Source organism: Tachysurus fulvidraco, chromosome 7, assembly GCF_022655615.1.
Source record: "Tachysurus fulvidraco isolate hzauxx_2018 chromosome 7, HZAU_PFXX_2.0, whole genome shotgun sequence".
In the NCBI taxonomy this organism is placed as follows: domain Eukaryota; kingdom Metazoa; phylum Chordata; class Actinopteri; order Siluriformes; family Bagridae; genus Tachysurus; species Tachysurus fulvidraco.
In genome coordinates this window covers 743,670-767,765 of record NC_062524.1, presented here as the reverse complement: position 1 = coordinate 767,765, position 24,096 = coordinate 743,670, and the positions used below count along the sequence as shown (strand labels likewise).

General features: G+C 39.0%; 2 protein-coding genes across 3 annotated transcripts in view; one reads left to right on the top strand and one right to left on the bottom strand.

Moving 5' to 3' along the window:
* The window catches only part of LOC113653753 (interferon-induced very large GTPase 1-like), an 859,689-nt gene that overhangs the window by 116,376 nt on the left and 719,217 nt on the right, over positions 1–24,096 (top strand). The window lies entirely within an intron of this gene.
* LOC113661814 (alpha-tectorin-like) lies at positions 12,316–17,081 on the bottom strand. The gene is made up of 10 exons (XM_047816250.1): positions 16,874–17,081; positions 16,485–16,774; positions 15,883–16,160; positions 15,582–15,701; positions 15,302–15,486; positions 15,032–15,192; positions 14,657–14,902; positions 13,514–13,676; positions 12,882–12,984; positions 12,316–12,564 (listed from the first exon to the last, which is right to left on the bottom strand). Exons 1-10 carry the CDS (start codon positions 16,979–16,981, stop codon positions 12,557–12,559), a joined length of 1,662 nt encoding a protein of 553 aa, XP_047672206.1. The 5' UTR covers positions 16,982–17,081; the 3' UTR covers positions 12,316–12,556.

Genomic DNA, 24,096 nt, shown 5'->3' with positions numbered 1-24,096 from the left:
CACCGTCTTTTGTCCTGCACTGTCTTTTGTCCTGCGCCGTCTTTTGTCCTGCACTGTCTTGTTTGTCTTGTCTGTCTTGTCCTGTGCTGTCTTCTGTCCTGCACTGTCATTTGTCCTGCACTGTCTTTTCTGTCTTGTCTGTCTTGTCCTGCAGTATTTTGTCCTGCACTGTCTTGTTTGTCTTGTCCTGCACTGTCATTTGTCCTGCACTGTCTTTTCTGTCTTGTCTGTCTTGTCCTGCACTGTCTTTTGTCTTGCACTGTCATTTGTCCTGCACTGTCATTTGTCCTGCACTGTCTTGTTTGTCTTGTCCTGCACTGTCATTTGTCCTGCACTGTCTTTTCTGTCTTGTCTGTCTTGTCCTGCACTGTCTTTTGTCCTGCACTGTCATTTGTCTTGCACTGTCATTTGTCCTGCACTGTCTTGTCTGTCTTGTCCTGCACTGTGTACACCAGGTTATACAGATACACTTTATGTATCTAGGACACCTACTAAGTCCTTATAGCTCTGTGTGTGTGTTATGTAACACACTGATCCTGGAGAAACGTTGTGTCATGTCACTGTGTACTGTAACAGATATATATGGTGTAATGACAATAACAACATAACAACATAACATGACTTCGACTGAGATTCAATGACACCAAACTGCAGCTTTCTTCTCCCGTGAAGCTTTTCCATGCTTTTGTCCACGTCCCTTTTTAAGTTATTGTAGTCGTCCCCTTTTACGGAGGTGAAATGATCCACAGTTTAAGGTTCAGTTCTGCTAATTAACTTGTTCTGTACAAAACCACCTTCTTTCCACTGATCCTGGGTTTAGTTGCAGAGTGATTCAGATCGTTGTCTTGCTGCATATTGAAGATCCTCCTCATTAGATTAGTTGCATTTCTCTGTAAATGATCAGAATGTTTCTGTAAACTTCTGCATTCATTCTGTGGCTACCACCATGATCTCCATCATCAGTGAAGATTAGTGAGAAAGTTCCAGAAGCAGCCATGAAGCCCAAGCCATGACACCACCATAACTATGTTCTATTGATGAGATCATATGTTCTGGATCATGAACAGATCCTTACTTTCTCCACACTTTGACCTTTCAGCACTTTGGTTCATCTTGGTTACCTAACCTTCTCATCTGTGTACAATTCCCATCTGGTCTTACTCAGGAGAAGTTTGTATCTTCTGCTCAATATTTCTCTGTGTCTTAATCCAGTGATGGATTGTGAGACCTTCACTCTGATCTGTGGAGGCTGTTGTTGATGTCACCTGCTGTTGTTTCTGGGGTTTTCTTCACAGCTCACACAACATTTCTGTCATCAGAATCTGTTGTTTTTCTCAGTTTCACTGTTTTACTGTAAGCACACTAATGGTTTCAGTTTTTCAGAAAATGACGTGTATTTTGGCTCTGTTCAGAGTTGGACTCAAACCAAGAGGAAACATTCCGTAATAAATGGTCTAAAGAATCCGTGCACACACCTGAGCAGAAAATACACCTGACAGTCACCTCATAATTTTATTAGCACTTGAAAATGTGGCTCAAACTCAAGGTGCCATGTTTTATACATTTGCTTAAAATGTGTAAAATATATAAATATCAAAAAAATAAACACTCAAATTACTCCATCCATGGTGTATCCTGCCTCGATGCCCGATGACGCCTGAGATAGGCACAGGCTCCCCGTGACCCGAGAAGTTCGGATAAGCGGTAGGAAATGAGTGAGAGAGAGAACACTCAAATTCTGATCTTATTTCAGATCTGTTGTTCTGTGTGGAAAAACCAAAAAACTGACATAATTTCAGAAGGGAATGTACACCACCCAACCTGACTGGGTACATACTTTACAGGTCAGAAGAAATGAGAGAATATTCATATTAGTGACTGTTCAAACTCGTAATCAGAAGATATTTTCGTTTCAAATTTTGAGCAGGAATCAGACATTGTGTTCCTTCCATTGTGTGCTGTTGTATTTCAGTGAGCTGTCTGCAGAAGGCAGGTGTGTTAATGTTTTATAGACACATTTCATATATTAAATGTTAAATTTAGGAAAGAATAAAAATAAAATAAAGTAATCCTTAAAATGTCCTTTAAAATTCTAAAAGTAAACTGAGTTCTAATTAGTGTTATTAAAATGTATTAAAAAAGATTTTTCCCACTTTTTTAAATCGGGTTTTCATCTGAAAATCATGAAAATGGGGGGGCGACAGGTAACAGGTTAAAGGTTTAATGACTTTTACACTTTAGATAATTTGGCGATATTTCATTATTTGCTGGGTGCATAGTGGCTTAGTGGTTAGCACGTTCGCCTCACGTTCGCCTCACACCTCCAGGGTTGGGGGTTCGATTCCCGCCTCCGCCTTGTGTGTGTGGAGTTTGCATGTTCTCCCCGTGCCTCGGGGGTTTCCTCCGGGTACTCCGGTTTCCTCCCCCGGTCCAAAGACATGCATGGTAGGTTGATTGGCATCTCTGGAAAATTGTCCGTAGTGTGTGAGTGTGTGTGTGAATGAGAATGTGTGTGTGCCCTGTGATGGGTTGGCACTCCTCCAAGGGTGTATCCTGCCTCAATGCCCGATGACGCCGGAGATAGGCACAGGCTCCCCGTGACCCGAGGTAGTTCGGATAAGCGGTAGAAAATGTTTTTTCCAGGACACACAGCAGTGTAGTGTGTACATACAGCAGGACTTGACTGATGTTTAACACAAGCGAGGACAGAATTTACAGACAGTTTAGAAGAATAATTCTGCTCTAAGTGTCAGTAAACTTAACAGTTACATGTTTTGCTATTTGGCAGACACTCTTATCCAGGGCAACCAAAAAAGCAACAATTAATTCATCATTAATGGGTCGCAAGGTCACAGACTATAGATACCATCAGTGTAAAATTGTTGGGAGGAAATATATCTCACAACTCTTTAAATTAAAATACATGGAAATAAGCGTTAGCTTAAGTGTCTCAGGAGGAAGGCCTTCACTCATGGTTAAAACACAGTCAGTGACTCACTGTTCAGATATCTAGAGGGAGTTCATTCCATCACTTCGGTGTCACAAAAGAAGACTCTTGATGTTTACATACCTTTCACTCTGATAGATGGTGGAACCAGTCAAGCAAACAGGTTTAACCTGTTAGTGAACAATCGTGTCTAATTCCATGTTCTTAAATTTTTCATGTAAAAAAACAGTCATTATTTTTCGTAAATTCTAATTGTCAAAATGAGCACTAAACCAAGTCTAACATGTCCAGTCAGATCCTTAGAAAGTGCCTCTAGAAGCTTTTGAAAATATTTGTCTACACTACTGCTCATTTATTAGTCCCATTTTTTGAAAGTGATTTATAAATGAATTCTAATTAAATGAATTTATTTAAACCACCTCCTTGTCACCGTCACTAAAGACCAATTCCTCCACAGACCACCAGAGGGCAACTGTGCACACCTTTTAAACTCACCTTATTTCAGTTCCTTTCTTTGTTTTTGTTGTGTTTGTTTTATTCCTCAGCCTGTGTTTTATTCCCCAGCCCATTCCTGTGTTTGTTTCAGCAGGACTTGTGCAGTGTTGGTGAGACCAAGATGAGCAGATCCTGAAGAAGCAGGGACAGATCTGGTTCAGGTCGAAGCTCCATTATCACGAAGCTATTTCATCCTACAGATTTTTTTATTTAAAGTTAACCTTTCCATCTCGGACACTGCTGTAACACAATCTGCCTTTGAGAGTAAAGTTAAAGCTAAACCAGGAATGAATAACCTGAAAACTCTCAAATCATGAAGCATGCAGATTAACAAGACATAAAAGTATAATAACATGAAGTACAAAAGATAAAAGCAAAGCAACATTTACAACATTTGGCAGATTCCATCATCCAGAGTAAATTATACTTCTTATTTATACGGCTGAGCAGCTGATGGTTAAAGGCCTTGCTCGAGGACCCAGAGATGGATGTTTGGTGGTCCAGGGACTTGAACTCAACCTCATTATATGAACCACTGGGCTTCAGATTCAGGATAATGATCACGACAATGATGGAAGGTTGTGTAAAGTTCTTACGGGTTTTGAAAAAAAAATCCTGTTGGTTTAAACTAAGTGTCATCTTCGTTTTGGAATTTTCTGGGCACCAATTTCTCTAATTAAAAGCTATAATTATAAATATCACTTTGATGCACATGGATTATGTGTAAATGTTCTTTTATGTTGTTCCTGTTCGAGGTTTATGAAGCATCACAATGTGAATAATCAACCAGCTGTACAGTTTTTGTTGTGACAAGGGCAGAGTCTCCCAGCTCGGTGGCTGGTAATGGGACTGCAGGCTCCGCCCCTGTCATACAGAAACCCCGCCCCCAGCCCAATTCACCATCAGACACTTCCTGTTTCATGGGTAGACAGGAATTTTCCTTGCCATAAAGAGAATAATAATAATTATTATTAGTAGTAGTAGTAGTAGTATGTTTTTGAAAATATTTGTCTACTCTCCTGTCATTCATTTATTAGTCCCATTTTTCCACTTTCACCTGAATTTATAAATAAACTCTAATTAAATTAATTTGGGGGGGCACGGTGGCTTAGTGGTTAGCACGTTCGCTTCACACACACCTCCAGGGTTGGGGGTTCGATTCCCACCTCCACCTTGTGTGTGTGGAGTTTGCATGTTCTCCCCGTGCCTCGGGGGTTTCCTCCGGGTACTCCGGTTTACTCCCGCGGTCCAAAGACATGCATGGTAGGTTGATTGGCATCTCTGGAAAATTGTCCGTAGTGTGTGTGTGTGAGTGAATGAGTGTGTGTGTGTGCCCTGTGATGGGTTGGCACTCTGTCCAGGGTGTATCCTGCCTCGATGCCCGATGACGCCTGAGATAGGCACAGGCTCCCCGTGACCCAAGAAGTTCAGATAAGCGGTAGGAGATGAATGAATGAATGAATGAATTATTATTATTATTATTATTATTATTATTATTATTCCGTTTGATCCAGTAGCTTGTTGATGACACACTGTTTAATAATCGTTTCTGTCAGTAATGTGGTTACTGATATCACCCTGGAGCCTGAAACCTCCTGTTTCTTCTTTTGACATTTTGATGCAGTTCTTACAACCTGGTTATAATCCACCAGCGTGAAATGCAAATACTTGTAATGTTTCCCTGGGCTTAAGATTTTGTTCAGTAGTATAATGTATGTCCTTCTGTTTCATTGGGTCTTCGAAAGGAAACATACTTCTCCCTTTACATCAACCTGATTATTAAATAAAGCTTCAGTTTATTTAAATCAGACATAACATTTATTTTGGATATAAAACGTCTACACACTTCTGATAAAATCACAGGTTTTTGTAATGTAAAAAAATTAAGAACCTTTGCCAACAAAACTGAAGTGAAAAAGAAACAGAAGGGTTTTAGAAAAAAATGTAATTGCCTGGTTGGTAAGAGCACAAATGTGTATACAGGTCGTATCTAATTCCCTGTTCAAGGCTCTGTTTGTCTGTAATCCAGCATGGAGTTGATCTATCAGAGAGACAGGGGATCTCCTCTACACAGTTTCTGATAGGATTTAGATCAGGACTCTGACTGGACAGTTCCTGAACACTGATCTTCATCTGAAGATATTCCTTTGAGTTGGATTTGTGCTTTCCTTTAGAAGGTTAATTCTTTAATCTTCAGCTATCTAACATGTGCCTGGAGGGTTTCTTCAAAATAGATTGAAATTTGAAGAGATCCCAGATTCCCATTATAGCTAGAGCGCCAGTCCCAGGTGGAGAAGCATGACGCTGCCACCACCAGGCTTCACTGTGGTGTTCTTTTGGTGATAAAGGGACTTATAATAAAAGCTTCTTGAATTTACTTGACTTGATGTGACGTGACTTGATGTGGCGTGACTTGACTTGCCGTGACGTGACTTGACTTGCCGTGATGATACTTGACTTGCCATGACGTGACATGACGTGCCTTGGCATGGCGTGACGTGGCGTGACGTGCCGTGACTTGGCATGACGTGACTTGCCTTGACTTGCCATGACGTGACTTGACTTGCCGCGACATGGCGTAACGTGATGTGACTTCCCTTGCTGTGATGTGGCTTGACGTGACGTGACCTGCCGTGACGTGACTTGACTGGACTTGACGTGGCGTGACGTGACTTGATGTGGCGTGACTTGACTTGACGTAGCGTGACTTGACTTGACGTGACTTGGCGTGACTTGACTTGACGTGGAGTGATGTGACTTGACGTGGCGTGACTTGACTTGACGTGACTTGACATAGCGTGACGTGACTTGACTTGGAGTGGCCTGACTTGACGTGGAGTGACGTGACTTGAAGTGGCGTGACTTGACTTGACGTGACGTGACTTGACGTAGCGTGACGTGACTTGACTTGGAGTGGCCTGACTTGACGTGGCGTGACGTGACTTGACGTGGCGTGATGTGACGTGACTTGACGTGGCGTGACGTGACTTGACGTGGCGTGACTTGGCGTGGCGTGACTTGACTTGGCGTGGTGTGACATGACGTGACTTGACGTGGAGTGACGTGACTTGACTTGAGTTGGCGTGGCGTGACTTGACTTGACTTGACTTGACGTGGCGTGGCGTGGCGTGGCGTGGCGTGGCGTGGCGTGACTTGACTTGACTTGACTTGACGTGGCGTCACCACACTGCCCTTTCTGGAGTACAAAAAAGTACAAAATCTTTTTTAAATGTCTCTGTCTTCTATTGTAGTCCTCACCCCCAACCAGCCAGGTGATTATTATAACTATAAAGATGAGCTTAAGCTACACCACACTCTGTAATATCATTAAACATTAGAAACAACACACTTTAAATGCTCTTATATATTTTAAGACAATAGTTTAATACAATATGTGATGTAAAGTTACATGCTCCCAGTTAAATATCTGTCTGTAAAGTTTATTAAATAATGATTTATTTCTGTATTATTTTAAACAGCTGCTACTTTCTTCGGGGGCCCGCAGCCCTTTTGCGCATGCGCAGTGTTCTCCGTAGCGCGAGCGTCTTGATTCCACGCATGCGCACATCCGTCCCCGGATTCGCTGTGACAAAGATGGCGGACGTTTCTTTGGACGAATTAATACGCCGACGCAATTTTAACACCAGGGGAGGCCTTAAGAGGTATTTTACATTGTGTCAGGCAGGTGATAAACGTCACCTGTAAACGCTATTAATGCTTATTTCTTGTTAAAAATGTAAACATTATATGTCGGATAAAAACAGGCTACACGGGAAAAAAAAAACCTCCCGTCTTTGTAGCTGCTTATTGCTTAGTAAATGAGCTGCAAGCATTCTGTTTGTCTATTGGCTGAAATGCAGTCTGGTGCAGTATGCTGAGCCGTGATTGGTTCGACTCCGATACAGTGCGCATGCTCATGTTGAAAATTTCTTCTTTATTCCAACCGTATTCCGTCAAATACAGCGAGGATTGGCTGGTGTTCAGTTTCGGCCAATCGTATCGCAGGATGTTGGGTGTAGTAGCCAATCACAGCGCAGTATCTAAAGCATGTTCAAAATTTGGTGGAAAAACAAAAATGCTTTTTACGGCTAGCTCGAGGATATTAGCTTTGCCTTTTCCGTAAATGTAACTTACATTAAGAATAATTATTTCATTTATGATGATTAGAAGTACTTATATTTAATAAAGATACATAAGTGAAGGTTTTTGAACAGAATTGTGTGGCTGTTTTGAATCTAGGCGGTTTTTATCTGACTGAACCGGAGAGATAAAATAGTCCACACACAAACAGCTCAATCACTAGGTTTTTATTCTCTATGTTACAGTCTGGAGACACTCAAAGATATCGTGCTTATATTTAGTAACAGTGCTATACTTTTGCTATCGAATCGACTCTCTCCGGGATTCTACTACGGAGTCGACTCTGTAACCGAGTCGACTCTTTACGAAGCTTCTGATGATGAGTTGAGTGAAATCGAAGTGTTTTGGCGTCTCAGGGAAAAAACACGCAAAGTTCTGGTGTTCGTCACTAACCAGTTCAGCTTGTGTTCAGCCTCAGTCCTGAAACTATGTAAGAATTTCATTGTGTTGTATAGGAGTGTACAGCGTTGTGTTGTATAGGAGTGTACAGCGTTGTGTTGTATAGGAGTGTACAGCGTTGTGTTGTATAGGAGTGTACAGCGTTGTGTTGTATAGGAGTGTACAACATTGTGTTGTATAGGAGTGTACAGCGTTGTGTTGTATAGGAGTGTACAGCGTTGTGTTGTATAGGAGTGTACAACGTTGTGTTGTATAGGAGTGTACAACGTTGTGTTGTATAGGAGTGTACAACGTTGTGTTGTATAGGAGTGTACAACGTTGTGTTGTATAGGAGTGTACAACGTTGTGTTGTATAGGAGTGTACAACGTTGTGTTGTATAGGAGTGTACAGCGTTGTGTTGTATAGGAGTGTACAGCGTTGTGTTGTATAGGAGTGTACAGCGTTGTGTTGTATAGGAGTGTACAGCGTTGTGTTGTATAGGAGTGTACAGCGTTGTGTTGTATAGGAGTGTACAGCGTTGTGTTGTATAGGAGTGTAGAATATTTTGTAAGAACTTTATTGTATAAATGCTTAAAGTTGTTTGTGTACTTTACAGTGTAACCTATTTCTAACATGTGAATGGTGAGTGTGTGAAAAAAATAAATCAATGTGTAGATTTACTGGTCTGACAGCTTCATCATTAAAATACACTCATCTGCTGTGTGAGAGAAATGTTCTTATTACACAATAAACCATCACACACACACACACACACACACACACACACACACACACACACACACTGCACCATCAGAGTCTGTTCAAGTCTCATGTTTCAGACTCTTTCATCAGCTGTAAAAACACAAAGTTCTTCTTTTCTTTCTCTTTTCCCTGATAAACGACAGGGTGGATGTTCTCCAGATGTTCTTATCTCTAAAACATTCTTACAAGGTTAAAACACAGCGCTAAGACAGCAGCAGGTCTGATCATGAAAGAGAAGAACACAGAAATTGTATTGTATTAGTTATTTAACGCCATTATAAACAAATTAAATTCCTGTCTTATTGTCTGATAAAGTTTCCACTTCAGGTTTATCATGTATTAATGCATTAATAATACTTTAATAATACTTTAATAATACTTTAATAATGCACAATACAAAAGAAATGCAGTCCTAATGTTAAAACTGTCTCAGAACCTGTTTATATAGATTTATAATAATATAATAATAATAATATAATATTTTATTTTAAAAGTTATACAAATTCCAACAAATCATGCATTGTTTCAGAGAAAATTGTTAATTTATTTTAATTTATTTAAAATATTTACCACATAAAAAATAGGACATAAATATTAAAACTTTGGACATTGTGTGTGCCACAAACCCAAATCGTCCTGGATAAAGATGATGAAGGTAAATAAACAGATTTACACTTTAAAATGTAACCCAACAGATTAGGAAATTGGAAAAGGTGAATTTGTGCAGTTTATAAACTCGTCTCTCAGTGAGTGAGAAGAGAAATAAACCAAACAGTTTCTATGGAGTGAAATCTGTCTGTAACGTCTGACATCTGTTAAATCTGAAACGTCTGACATCTGTTTTTTTCAGTGTTTTTTTTTTTTCTTTCTTTCTTTTTAAATATTGTATTTATGGTCATATTTATTAATGGTGAAAAGTTATAATATTTCTCCATCAAAAACTGTACATGTGCAATCTCCTGATTTAATGGTCACAACACCACCATCTGCTCACACACACACACCAATCTAAACAACAAAACGTGGATGGGTGTGAGAGGGAGCGGTGATTATTATTGTTATTAGTATTCTTATTATTGTTTTTCTTTATTATTATTATTATTATTATTATTATTATTATTATTATTATGATCATCAAACCATGACCTGTGCTGTTTAATCAGCTGTACGTGTGCAAGTAAAAACCTAAAATATCAGTTGTTTACAATAGTGGAGGAAGCTGTGACTTTCTCCTTGGGTGAATGACTGGAGCTGATCTGGAGCCCTGATCTGGGGCCTGTTTCAGAAAGGAGGTTCAAGCAACTCTGAGTTTAAACTTGAACTCTGTGTTAATTTACCCTGAAATGGGAAACTCTGAGTTTTCAGTTACAGAACAGCTGAAAAGAGTTAAATTGACTGACTCTGAGATAAGTGCATGCACCACAACTATAAAAAGCCATTATCAATGGAGCGCAGATATAATGAGTCACTATGGCAACAGTGTCAGACAAAAGAAGTCTGCATATTTCTCACCAGCAGAACTGATTAAGAAAATACATAAATGCATAAGTTTACATTTTAATTACTTTTATACAGTGTTGGGTGTAATTAATTACTAACTAATCTAAATACCGTAATTTATGTGACCGCCGTGCCGTCCACAGCACAAGATGGAAAACGACCACTTGGGGATGAGGCTGCATCAACTTCGTTGTAGCTTTTAAGCATTAAATCCTCTAAATACACGGTTAAATTCTATACTGTTGGAAAGCTTAGACTCTCAGGATTTTATTAAGCCCACACACAAAGCATAATATGATTTATAGCCGTCATACTAATTCAATCCAAGTTGATAGTCACCTGAACTAGGCGGCGCTAGACTAGTTGTTCACTTACATTTAGACGCTTCCCTTTCTTCACTGGGGTAATGTTTTCCAAAACAAATGCTTGTAAAAAAAAATCCCCAAGAGTCCAAGGAACTGGAATATGTAAGCCTTTCAATCCAAAAAAGCTCGCCTCACAAATATTCCGTTATGCAACATGACATGTCTCTGAGGCCTGAGCTGTGCAGAAAAAGCACCAATAAAGTAGACCAGTACTTTCTAGAGATAGTAATTAATACATTAATCTAATTAGACTTGTTGGAGATGTGATTTGTAGTTAGTAATTAACTAACTACCAACCATCCCCCATCCAGCAGGAGGAATGTCCATCAACTTCTGGTGCACAAATGAACACAGTTCAGTGATTTATAGAAAATGCCACAGTTTAATTCTGTAGGAATTTTCGAACTACATTACATAACTCTAATCTACACCGTCTGTAAAGGAGACTGACTAGGTCGTGTGTTAGAATCCATATGCAGAGATTTATTAAGAGACAGCAGTACAAACAAAGGGGTAGGCTGACAATCGTGGTCAGATAAACAGGCAGTGGTTCAATAACAGGTAGGAATCCGTAGAGCAAACAACTCCAACTCATAATCCAAATAACAAGGTCTAGAACAGGATGTAGGCAAACGCTCGGTAAGGACAGTGGTAAGCTGGCAATACTTCACAACATGTTAAACACTTCAGATGGCTTTCAACAGGTGGGTACATTAAGTAGAGAGGGAGAGAAAGAGCAAAGTCATTACTCGGGCGAAGGCGCCCTCTTGAGGTCGGATGAATGGATGGCCGATGTTTACACCGCCAGATCCAAAAGGCAGATCTGGAAATCGAGATTCTGAAAAAAAAAAGCTATAGGTATGTGAGTGTATGATAACAGGTGAATTCTATGATTTATTGAATATATATTAAAATCTAACCTTTATTTATTTATTTTTATTTATTTGTTTGTTTGTTTGTTTGTTTTTAAATAAAGAACACCATATAAATTGCTTTGATTTTGTGGTTATTCAATTTCTTTTTTTTTTGGTTAGTGGTGGTGGATATCATGATTAATTAGCCTTACTAATATATTCTGCATCCCCGATGTTATACACAAAACTACCATTTGTAAAGAAACACAAGGCAACACAAAGTATCAGCTCGGACGTATGAGCACGGCTGTGATGGCTGATGATTCTGATGTAAGGATGGATGACATTATGGATGTATCTTATTGACTGTAGAGAAAAACTATACCACTCAAATAAAAATGCATAGGGATGTGACCAAACATCCACTCTGGGCCTCAAAATCCTCTCCAGATGTAAATGTAACTCCCTACGATCTAATAAAGCCTCTTCATCAACAGGATCGTCCAGAAAAGTATATTTCATTCCCTTTGATGCTCTCTGTGTAACTGAAATGTGTGTAATGAATGAGGTGTTTTAAACATCGCTTCCTCTTTTAAAAAAGGGGAGGAGACTGAAAGAAACTCTGGGTTTCGAGATCTTTTCCACAAGAAATCCAAAATCATTACAGTACTACATAATTTCTCTACACTAAAGGCAGACTTAGAATTACAATAAGAAAAATCTTTCAGTCAGACTGTCACAAACTACACAGCCACATTTTCTCCACTCATAACTCCAACCAGGACATTATTTTATAGTCCTTACTCTAACTGTTACTGTTGTGGCTCATCTGTAGAGTGAAACTATGTTGAAATAATGTGAGAAACAATATAATAATGCATACAGACAGAAGTTTATTAAAATTTTAAAACAAACCTGAAACATTTTCAGGATTTGTGCAGAATTATTATAGTTAATCATGAGATATATATAAATACATCATTTAATTGATTTACTAATAGGATAATTAATGATTAATATTGCTTTATGATTCAGAAGTCATAGAAACACAGCATAATGATCTGGATGTTCAGAAAATCCAGTAAAAGACTTTTTCATTTCCTCACATCTGGTCCTAAACATCTGTAGACAACAAAAGGTGAAATTGGGTGTAAGAAGGTAAACAATTGTAATAAGACTAGTGACATAAAATTCTATAAGAATGTGGTCACTGCTTTTTAAAGCCCTAAGTTGTATTTTTCATTGCAGTTTACTGAGAACTCCTGCTGTGTCTAGTGGACTTAAGTGATCTCTACAGGGATGAAATGGGATTATGACCACTTCCCAGTCTATGGGACTGGTTTTCCCAGTCACTGCAATGCTCAAACACAGTTTAATGGGTTTCAAAAAACTTAAATGTGAAGTAAACTTTGCAAATCTATTTTATTATGAGTTTTTACCTCTTTTTTGGGTGGTCCGGATAAAAGGCCCCACGGAGATTGAGGCACTATCATGGGTGGCCAAAGACCTGCCTGAGCGGTGGTGATATCCAGGGAAACAACGCTGTAGCATCAAAAATAAAAGCAAAATGTTTAGAGGTTTTATTTTATATCTTGTTTAAGTTCCAGGTTCACAAATGGTTTTATTTATTTATTTATTCTGGTTGAGTTCTTTCCTACACCACACTATTATAAGTATTTAAAATGTCACTACCACTAAAACGTACAAACCGTTCACTTTCCAAAGAGTAAAAAGGAATCTTCACTTTAGTTATAGTTGACTTTAGTAACCACCTTTAACATGATGAGAGTTCACCATTTTTCTGTCTTAAACACTGTTTACTGGTCCGACTTTGGAGTTCACTACACCTGCTCCTCTCATTGGCTAGTGATCAGGTCCACAAGCCACACAGGTCACTGTAAAATTACTAAATGTTGTCCATCAATCAGCCTTCTCAAAATGTTGGCACCCCTTTACCCCTTTAAGGGCATTATTACACAACCCTCATTGTTTAGGCATATGCACAGTGTCTGTTCATCATCCTTGTGCTTTCACTGGGGAGAATCTATGGTTCTGAAGTTTAATAACTCACCATTGCACAGTTATGATTTCTTAGAAGACAAAGGTGAATGCTGCAGTGAAGGAAAACCCTAGATTCATCATCATTAAAAGCAAACATCTTAAAGGAGAATCGTCCAGTTGTAGAGACTCCATTCTCTAGAATCTTCACCGTGTCATCGTTTGGATTAGGACACCTGAAAATATTTCATATACTGTTATCAGGAAATTCTTTATTTCTTTAAATTTATACATGCAGACAATTCATTAAAAGCTAAAAGTCCACTGCACTACACATTCTTCATCAAGAAACATATATTAAATATTTAGGAGATATGAATGAATATATAGTCTTATATATAGACTACTGGGAAGGTCGTGGCCAAATGGTTAGAGAGTTTGACCCCTAACCCAAAGGTTGTGTGTTCAAGTATCGGGCCGGCAATACCACGACTAAAGTGCCCTTGAGCAAGGTACCGAACCCCCCAACTGCTCTCCGGGCACTGCAGCATAAATAGCTGCCCACTGCTCCGGGTGTGTGTTCACGGTGTGTGTGTTCACTGCTGTGTGTGTGCACTTTGCATGAGTTAAATGCAGAGAACAAATTCTGGGTATGGGTCACCGTACTTAGCCGTATGTCACGTCACCTTTGAAATAACATCAAACATAATAACATATTAATTATAAATTGTTTAAAATAAATGAGTCACTATTATTTTGGTGAACTGGGTGAGCAACATGCTCGATGACCCTGACCACTCAACTTGAGGGAACGAAAGAACCTTCATTTGATGCTGGTCTAAAATATCTTTGTAGAACTGTCTGATCTTGCTGTGTAATTCATTCACTAGACTGTACATTACTGACTGTACTGCCATTAAAGTTAGAAATGTAAATGTTGCTCTTTATTTATTGATACTTAACATTTTAGAAGCTTAGAATATTCTGTAATGTATTGATACTAGCTGTTATTAGTTAAATAGCTAGCGAAAATAGCTATCCTGATGTTATTTACAGATCCTGATGAAAAAAAATCAGAATAAAGAAAAAAGAATTATCTCTTAAAACAACTATATTTATTTTACTTTAGTTTTATGTCTCAGTAAAGCTCAATATATTCTTTATATCCCTGATTATCATGAATATCCAGAGTGTAGTGAAGGAGGAAGTTACTTACTTTCCTGTAATAAGGTCCCAGCGAACAGTATAGTTCCTCTGATTTACTGGTGTAGCCCAACAAGAATCTATCACCGTGGCAAGCTGACGGCTGTCCACTCCTTGAACAAAGACGCCTATGTAGATTTGCTCTCCCACCTCTATATTTACCCTGCCATTGTAAGGGTGGGAGAAGCCAGAATCCTCATAGGGAATCATCTTGATCTGGTACATTCCCTCTTTACCTGGAAGAGTCTTGTGCACGATGCTTTAAAAAGAAGTTTAACCATATATTTAGTTGCAGCTGGTATACAGGGCTGGTGCAGACAATACATGCAAGCAAGGCTTAACCTACATCCATTACATAATCAGGTTTTTTAGTAAACTGCAACCCTACCTTTGAATAGGATTTATCTCTCTGTCCATGCTAAATGACTCGCTGAGCTTGTAGATGCAGGAGAAGCTAAGTTCTAGTGTTTTGTTTCTGTGTATAGAACCTGTTGTTAAGTCCATCTCTCCTTGGATTATGTTCTCATAAATGAAATGGGTACCATTGGCCTAGAAATATTAATAAAATAATGAAATAATGTAAGAATTATGTTAATCTTTTATTTTATTATTTACAAGAAAATTTATTAAAGCGATCTCAATTGACAGTGATGTGTACCGTGAGATTTGTACCACAGATGTGGTCATCATTATCAAAGTGAAACATCAGTCTGCCATCTTGGATTGTTCCATTGCAGTTGGGGTCATGTAAATGGAGGTTGTTAGCAAGAAAACCAGCTTCAAACAGCTGACAGCGTGACAGAGACATGTTGCCAGAGCTGCTCTCACATATTTCAATAGAGTCTGGTAAAAAAAGTAATTAGTCAGAGACAGTTTGTGAGAATTACATAATTAGGGCATTTGTTTCCATATGAATATAATTGTAAAATAAATTGTACCATAACTATCAGGATTTTGTCTGGGATAATTTTCGTTACAGAAGCAACCATATTTGCCATCTTTCTCCCCACACCACTCATCCTCAGTACAGTGTAGATCTTCACAGGGGTCAATTCTAGCTAAATAGAGGAAAAATGTGACATACACATGTGTCAGAGTAATTTTTATAAGTTTAAACCTAACATCCACCACAGCATTTTGACTATGATGCCATTTTATTTTATTTTATTTTAGTCCACCATTTATTTAGATTCTTAAAATACTGCCTCAGAGATGAGTGCATGGATACAGCAAACTTACAGCAAGACAGATCAGAGCGCCAGTTTGGGATCATGAGCTCCAGCATAGTGCAAGCAGCATCATAAGCCTGCACAGCTGAACACAGCAAGTCTTGTCCCAATGACTGTGGGTAAGCACATAAGTCATACACACAGGAACTGAAGTAAGATTCAGGGCTGATACGGAAATGGCAATGTTGGAATGGTCCACTGGTGTTGGTGATGATGTTACAGAGTGCAGAGTACTCCTCTCTGAAGGGGCAGTCACTATCATTAACAGGCTGGTCACTAGCACCACATCTAGACAGGACACAGGGTGGACATTATATTAAAGTGTGAAAATGTGAAAAAATTTGCTAATTTGCACCTTTAGAAATTCTTAGTAAAAAATGTATTTTATAAATATGAAAATAAATATCTTAACTGTGCAACATCTCACTTTTATGTTTTCACGGTCATAACTACATGCATTTACTTGAAACATAGCTGGAATGTCAGCAGTTAAATGCAAATACTAATATATTGCTAACATTTCTTATTGTCAAAGTTAAACTAGGTTTGGAAAGTCCATAAGTTTTATTTCATGTTATTATGTTACTGTTATCTTCTTATCAAATTAATTACCCTGTGCCACTGGTGTTTGATTTCCAACTGTTGCCAAAAGCAATATCATTCTGTGCAACTTCTCCATTCGGTCGGGTCTTGTCATCTGTAGGATCTCCATTATTGTTACCACACATCCCACACACAGACCCATGGAAGCTTGGGCCCAATCTCACCAATAGTGTAAACTGACCATCAAAGTAGACCATGAGATCATGCGATGCATTCACAACTATAAAATTCTGCTCCTGATATATTTCTGCAAGGTTACTGATTTGATAAGTAGATGAATTCACTGCATTCCCATTAACCTGTAAGAGCAAAAAGAAAAGAAATCCACCATATCTCATACATATTTCCCTGGAAGCAAGAGTATAAAGTTTTATGTTTCAGTATTACTGTTTTAATACCTTTATTTTCCTGTTTTGTCCGATTGTAATTTGTGTTTGCTCCTGTTGTTTAGTTAGCCACAAATCTACTACAGAGACAAAGGACACAACTGTGCTCCCACGATGCATGTTGGATGCCACCACTCTGAATTGTAGACCATTGTCAGAGACATTCCCACATGTCTGAGAAATCTCATATGAACAAGTACCCTGCAAAATGATTGATTAAATATTACAACGTTAAATGAAGGTATGAAAAATTAAACAACCAGAGTACCCAGAGGAAACCCACAAAGAGGAGAGCAGACATGAATAGAACTACCTTCAAGAGAGCAAGGGTTATTCCTATCCTAAAGAAACCTGCTCTGGATCCATCAGACATCAGTAACTAAAGACCTGTATCAATTCTTTAATTTCTATCTAAAATTATTAAACACATTGTCTATAATCAACTCTGTCTATCTCTCACAGAACAACTTTCAAAGATCCAAACCAGTCTGGCTTTAAAGTAGCTCATTCGACAGTGACAGCCCTTCTGGGTGTCTCTGAGAAACTACATGCCAAGCTTCATCTGTCCTCATCCTCTTTGACCTTTCAGCGGTGCTTGATACGGTGAACCACAAGACTCTCTTGACCACCATCAGGAATGTTTGAATTAATGGATAAACATGGGGATGGTTTGCTACCTTCCTGGAAGTTTGCTCCTATTAGGTAACATGAAGGGGAACACCACAAGGTTCAGTACTTAGTCCTCTGATTTTGTTCCTCTATACTCACTCTCTTGGCAAAGTTATATCCTCATAGGGGGTCTCTTAAAACTCCCACGCTGATGACAGTTAATTTATCTTTTCCTGCCCCCAGATACCACAGCTTGTCTTGACTTTTTTTCAATCCTCACTGGCTTCTGGTAGCTGAACACGTCAGACTTATAACCCTTTTGCATACATAAGGTAAAAACAGATCAACTCCCTCTTAGCTCTTATCACTTCTGGTAGACTCACACTGTGCCTCAACATACATTGAAACTCTTCTGTTCTGCCACCTATCTGGTGGAATGAAACCCTAGATGTCTGAACAGCTGAGACAAGTAAAGATCTAACGCTTCCTGAAATAAATAAACATGCTTATTCTCCCTGTTTGGTTCTCCTGACAGAGTTTTAGGTTGATGGGTTTCAAAGTCTGTAACCTAGTGAATCAGTCTAGATGTATTCTTTAATAGACTTCAAAGCACTTTCATATGTTTGGATGAGTGCATCTGCCAAATGGCATAAATGTAAGAAAAAAACTCCACACTGTACTCGCTGCACTGCCATGCTGCCATTTCATGAATGTAATAGTACCATCAATCAGTTCTAACCTGAAAGTGGGCCACTGCCCCATCAAAGGTATAATAATGGGGATCTCCTGTGACCATGCAAGTTGACATTTGACTGTAGCAGCCAAGTCTACCATTCCTGATCACACACTCCTCAGTGGAAGAGCAGGGGGTGGAGATGCAGTGCAAGTTATTGGATCCTAAGCACTCACAGTGTTGTAAACAATGTTCAGTCCAGAACTGTTCACCAATCTGCAAGAACAAAAGAAAATTATAAATTTAGATTAGACTTTATTGTTATTCTAGCCGTAAACTGAGCATGTACAGGTATACAGAACAAAATATTCAATTCAATTTAATGTGTATAGTGCTTTCAGCAGTGGATGATTATATGGGGGGCCTAAAATAATATTTTAATTACTAATAAGTAATTACATATTCAATTGAATACATCATTAGGTTTTTAGTTCAATTCAATTCAAATGTATTTGTACAGAGCTTTTCACAATTGACATCGTCTCTAGGCAGCTTTACAGATCAAAAACATAAAACAAAATGTTAATATAAAGATTAATATAATACAAAATTCAAGATTAATATTGGATATATTTAAATGTGTTTGTTTTTAATCCCAAATGAGCAAGTCTGTGGTGACTTAGGTGACTGTGGGGAGGAAAAACTGTATAGATCATTCACTGATTTTATTTATCAAAGTTTTAACATAAAGTATATAATTTAATTTAAGAGTTTAGTGGTATTTATTTATACACTAAATATTATTTATACACAAATACCATAACAAGAAAAACATGTCAGAAAACAGTCAGCTTTAATTCTATTCCAAATTTTGTATTGACCCATGGAAGTAATAAATTAATAAAACATTCAGCCAAAAAAATATTAATATTAGATTGTGACCGTACAAATTGTAGAAAGGTATAAACATGTGAATAAGTATTATATAAGACAATGTAAAAAGTGTCAGAAACTCACCCGGAAGTAGAATCCGTTATACGAGCAACCACATTGCTCTACAGGCACACAGTTGTTTCCACTCCTTACAAAGCCTTCATTACAGAAACAACCCTCTCTGCATGTTCTCTCACATGTGACATTTATGCTCCTGGTACAGGTATGACCACAGTCAGAGCCACACAGCTCATAGTGACTGTTCGCAGGACAGATTATGCCTGAGGAATTAGCACACATATAATGGTATGACCTTTTACTACACAACTAATGTTACACATCACATAAATGCATCTGTTTAACCTACATGCTGACAAACAAATTTCAATGGTTTATAGGTTTAAAATATTATAAGGAAAAAACACAGATTACTGATAATTAACATTTAGAGAGATAAACAGGTTTAATTTTCTTTTAATCCACTTACGACATGTTGTATTTTCTCTCCAGGGATAAATCCTGACATTGGCAGACTGGCAGGCACTAACATATGTCTCAATGGATCGGCACAGTACATCATTTCTGTGCTCAGACAGGCATAGATCAAAGACACAGTCGTTATAGTAGGCAAGCGGATCAACATCAGCGTGACAAAAACTCAAAGGACCCTGATTGTCTGTTAGGATTCCACACAGAGATTGTGCTCTAGAGGGGTCTTGGCACGGTGAGCAGGAGTCTCCACATCCTTCACTACATCTTGTTTCATTCCCCACTTTCCAGTCAGCTCCAAACTCTGCAGCAGAAAAACTGAGCCTGCCAGATTGCAAACGGAAATCATCATTGCTGTCACCATTGAAGTTTCCACAGAGGCCACATGTGGCTCCACTGTAATTCCCTGGAACTGTGATTAGAACCACCCAAGAGCCATCATAGCTCACACTTAGGCCAAAGTCAGTTGTAATAAATGTATTTCTTCCATTGGAGTAAACTGACACATGGTCGAGAACAGCAGGAAGATTCCTGGTTTCACTGTCAATCTGATTAAAAGAAAGAAAAATGTACATTTACAAGCCAATCCAGAATGACTTACATTTATGTCATTTATACAGCTGAGCAGTTGAAAGTTAAGGGATTTGCTCTGGGACCCAGCAGAAGTATTGAACTCCTGTCCTTCCAAACAGACCTTCCACCTTAATCAGACTGTACTTATTTATCTAATGTATACTGTAAATTGTAATATTTTAATTTCTCAGTGAATAAATACTGTTTTTCAAACTCACCTCAGCTGTGCCATACATGTCACGTGAAACATGTACCAGGTGTCCTGAAACATTGACATAAACTTCCACAGTGATTGACACTGAGAGTCCATTCCATGGTTCATTTCGTGCAATTACTTGAAAATATGGTAGTCCTAGAGTATCATTACATACAGTTGCCAGTGTATAGTGGCATGTGCCCTGGAAGTCAAATCTATGTCCATCGAAAGAAGTGTAGTGGGGGTCCCCTGAAGCAGAGCATGTGGCACTGGGTCGAGGATGGCAGCCATATTCTCCGTCAATGACATGGCATATTTCATGATCTTGGCAAGATGATGAATTACAATTGACAAAACCTGATGTCCCATCACAGACACAATGGAACTGGCACTGCTGACCAAACCAGAACTGCTCTCCACTCTGTCTATAGCGGCCTTCATGAAAGCACCCACAACCCGTAGGGGGGACACACTGGTCTCCACTTAGCACTAGCCCATTATCACACTGGCATCCCTCCTGGCAGAGCCGGGTACAAGGGAATGGAAAAGACAGACTAGGACAGGCTGCAGGGCATGAAGTGCCACATTCCTCATAGTGGCTGTGGGCTGGGCACTGGAAATCTGAAAAAAAAAGATTTATATAACTATATATGGCTGTTTAGAACACTTTTTATAAAACCTCATCCAACTATTCTAAAGTCTTGTTGTAAGCTAATATTTTACTCACCACAATTGGTGATATTTCTCCATTCTCTGACACTGACGCCACTTTGCTGGCAGAGTACAGCGTAGGCTCGTAGAGCCTCACACATGGCTTCTCTGGCACCATGGGTCTGTCCCAAATTGTCTCTGCAATTTCCTATCCAAATCTGAGGGTTCAGGATGCTATGGCATAGAGCAAATGGTCCATCTCGAGAAGCCATGATGTTGCAGTGATCAGTGAAGTTCTCTCCTGGTTGTACATTTGAGTCTACACAGAAGGCTGAAAGAGATCCAGTTCTCCAGCCATCCCCAAACTCTTGTGAACTATTTACCAAGACTCCACCAGGGCCATAAAACTCGTCTTCTAAGTTTCCATTGAAATTCCCACACAGACCAGCAAGTGCACCAGTGTAGGTGTTGGGTGCTGTGATTCTAATTAGGTGTGACCAGTCAGATCTTACAGTTACCCCAAATGAAGTTTCCATAATTATACTGTTGACACTGCTATGATAGATAAGGATTTGACCATTGCCAACACTGTAGGGTAGAGCAACAAAACGTCCATCAACCTGTATAAGAAAACAATAAGTTGCCATATTAAATAATTACATAATTATAGAATTTTCTAGATCAAATAATAATATTCTCAAGCATTGTTGACAGACATATATATAGGGATTTTAAGGAACTGTTTTATAAATCTATATTTAATAATCTTACCTGTATATTTCCTCCTTCTCTCATTTCTAGAGATATCTGAAATCCCCCTGCCTCAAATCTCAGGATCTTAGAAAACCCAGAAGGACCCATGGGGATTCTCTGCAGTGTTACCGCAAAGTTAGGTAGTGGTGATGATTCATTAACTCTGGTGAGGATGAGTTCACAGGCTCCTTGATACCTGAAATCTAGGTCATCAAAGGTGTGATATGAGCCTAGACGGTCAACCCAACAGGTGGCGTAACTGGTAGGTCTGCATCCCCTTACACCATTATTGATGGTACACACCTCCTGTGGACCACACTGATGATGTTGGCAGGTCATTACCATGTTGCTGCAGGTGCATAGCCTGCCACAGTCATTGTCCAATACCACTGATTGACCCTCAACATAATAAAGTCCATTAAAAGTGCAGCCACAGTTACTTTGATTAACACATGTACCTCCACTTAGGACATAACCTGCATCACAGATACAGCTTTCCTGATATGGTAAGGTGCAATTTAAAGGTGAAAAAGGGTTGCTGCATGTTGCTGGGCAGCTTGTTCCCTGGAACTCATAGTGACTGTGCTCCGGGCATGGCAATTCTGGGAGTAGATTGTAGTAGAAGAGTATGATTAAATTTTAAACTTAAACAAAACAGATCAAGTTATGGTCATATAAAAAAGAAATATTTAACTTGCCACAAAATCCTCTTCTTCTCCATTGACCTAGCTGTACGCCCCGTTGTTGACACTGCGTAGCATAGACACCGATTGATCGACACAGAATTGGTTGGTATCCACCACCCACACATTGATCGTAGACACAGCTGTCTAAAAACGTGTGTGGTGACAGAATAGAGTGGCAACTGGCAAAAGGACCACTAGCATCTCCCAAGATTCCACAGTGGTCTGAGTTACTGTAAAGGTTGCTCTGATATGTTGTACAACCTGCACATGCCAGACCTGAGCACCCGTCAATCTGACATCCAGGATCTGCGTCTCCCACTGCCTTCCAGGAATCTCCAAAGCCCACGTCTGAGCTCAGGATTTCTCCTGAAGGTCTGCGAAAGTCATCTTGTTGGTGGTTGAAGTTACCACACAGGCCACATGTGGCATTTTGGTAATTATAAGGCACATTGATGGTTGCATATGAATATGCATCATATGTAACAACTAGTCCAAATGCTGTACTGATTACAATAGAAAAACCTGACTGATAAACTTGAATAGAGCCGTTGCGGAGACTGAAAGGTGTGGCTGCGAAGGTTCCATTCACCTGGAGGCACAAAGGTACTAAAATCAGCTAATTGATAAAAAGTAGGAAAAGATTAATTTAAGTGTAATGATACTCACCTTGGCCTCATATGGATGATCTTTTACTAATTCCAGTATCTCGTCATAGACGAATACCCTGACCAGGCGTGTCCAGGACACATGTGCACTGCCTCGATGCTCATTAAGGCAAGCTGTTGCCACAGGCCTGCCAAGAAAATAATGTTTATTTTTTTCATCCCCTACATTTTGTCATAGTGAATTATTTTATAATATAAATTATTTAAACCTCAGACAAGATGTAAGTGCAAGTTCCTTGAAAGTGAAAGATTTGATTATCAAATGTATAGTAGTGGGGATCTCCAGAAATAGTGCAAGTTTGGCGTTGTACATTTTGGCAGCTATACTGTAAAGCAGCCGGTTGACAAGCTTGAGCAAATGTACATGGCTGAGAGATGCACTGGAGACCACTGCGGGTGCAAGTGCATTTACGCTGGCAAGTGTTATCTGTCCAGAATATGGCACCTACTTGCACAAAGTTACCTGGTAGAATAAAGCAATTAGATTAATTGTAGTTTGTACAGATAAATCTGAACAGTGAGACAAATATTTTTTCAACAGCAAGAGTTAATTGTATTTTGTGAAAGCATTACCATTAAACTGACAGCCCCGTGATCCTTGATCTACACGGAAAGCCCATCTGCCTGTGACATTCACATTGCTGCTATAGGTAAAACTTTGGTAGTTGTATTGAAATGACCCAGGAATTGAGAAATAGTAGCTGGAGTCAACTGTGTCATAACCAGCCTAATAATAATAAGAACAATTTATAAGATAAATGTATTAACTAAGCTTTGTTAACTTTAACTAGGTTAAAAAATGCTAATCAATAATGTCACTAAATGATGCATACCTGCACATTCCGGGCTGTTGGAGCAATCACACCATAGTTCATCAGAATAAATGAATAATGGCCATTGGAAATCAAAACTACTTGAAAAGATGTTTCCTGAAAAGGGATCCAAAATATATCCCCAATGAGCAAGTCTGAGGTGACTTAGTATTTCACAGATCACAACGTTACAAT

What these genes read in the sequence shown, in the direction of transcription:
- LOC113661814 (XM_047816250.1), bottom strand. Translation starts at nt 16,981, where the DNA reads ATGCATCGTGGGAGCACAGTTGTGTCCTTTGTCTCTGTAGTAGATTTG. An exon ending in TCTGTGGTACAAATCTCACG is followed by an intron (nt 15,193 to 15,301) that starts GTACACATCACT and finishes TAATATTTCTAG; the next exon opens with GCCAATGGTACCCATTTCAT. An exon ending in GAGATAAATCCTATTCAAAG is followed by an intron (nt 14,903 to 15,031) that starts GTAGGGTTGCAG and finishes TTCTTTTTAAAG; the next exon opens with CATCGTGCACAAGACTCTTC.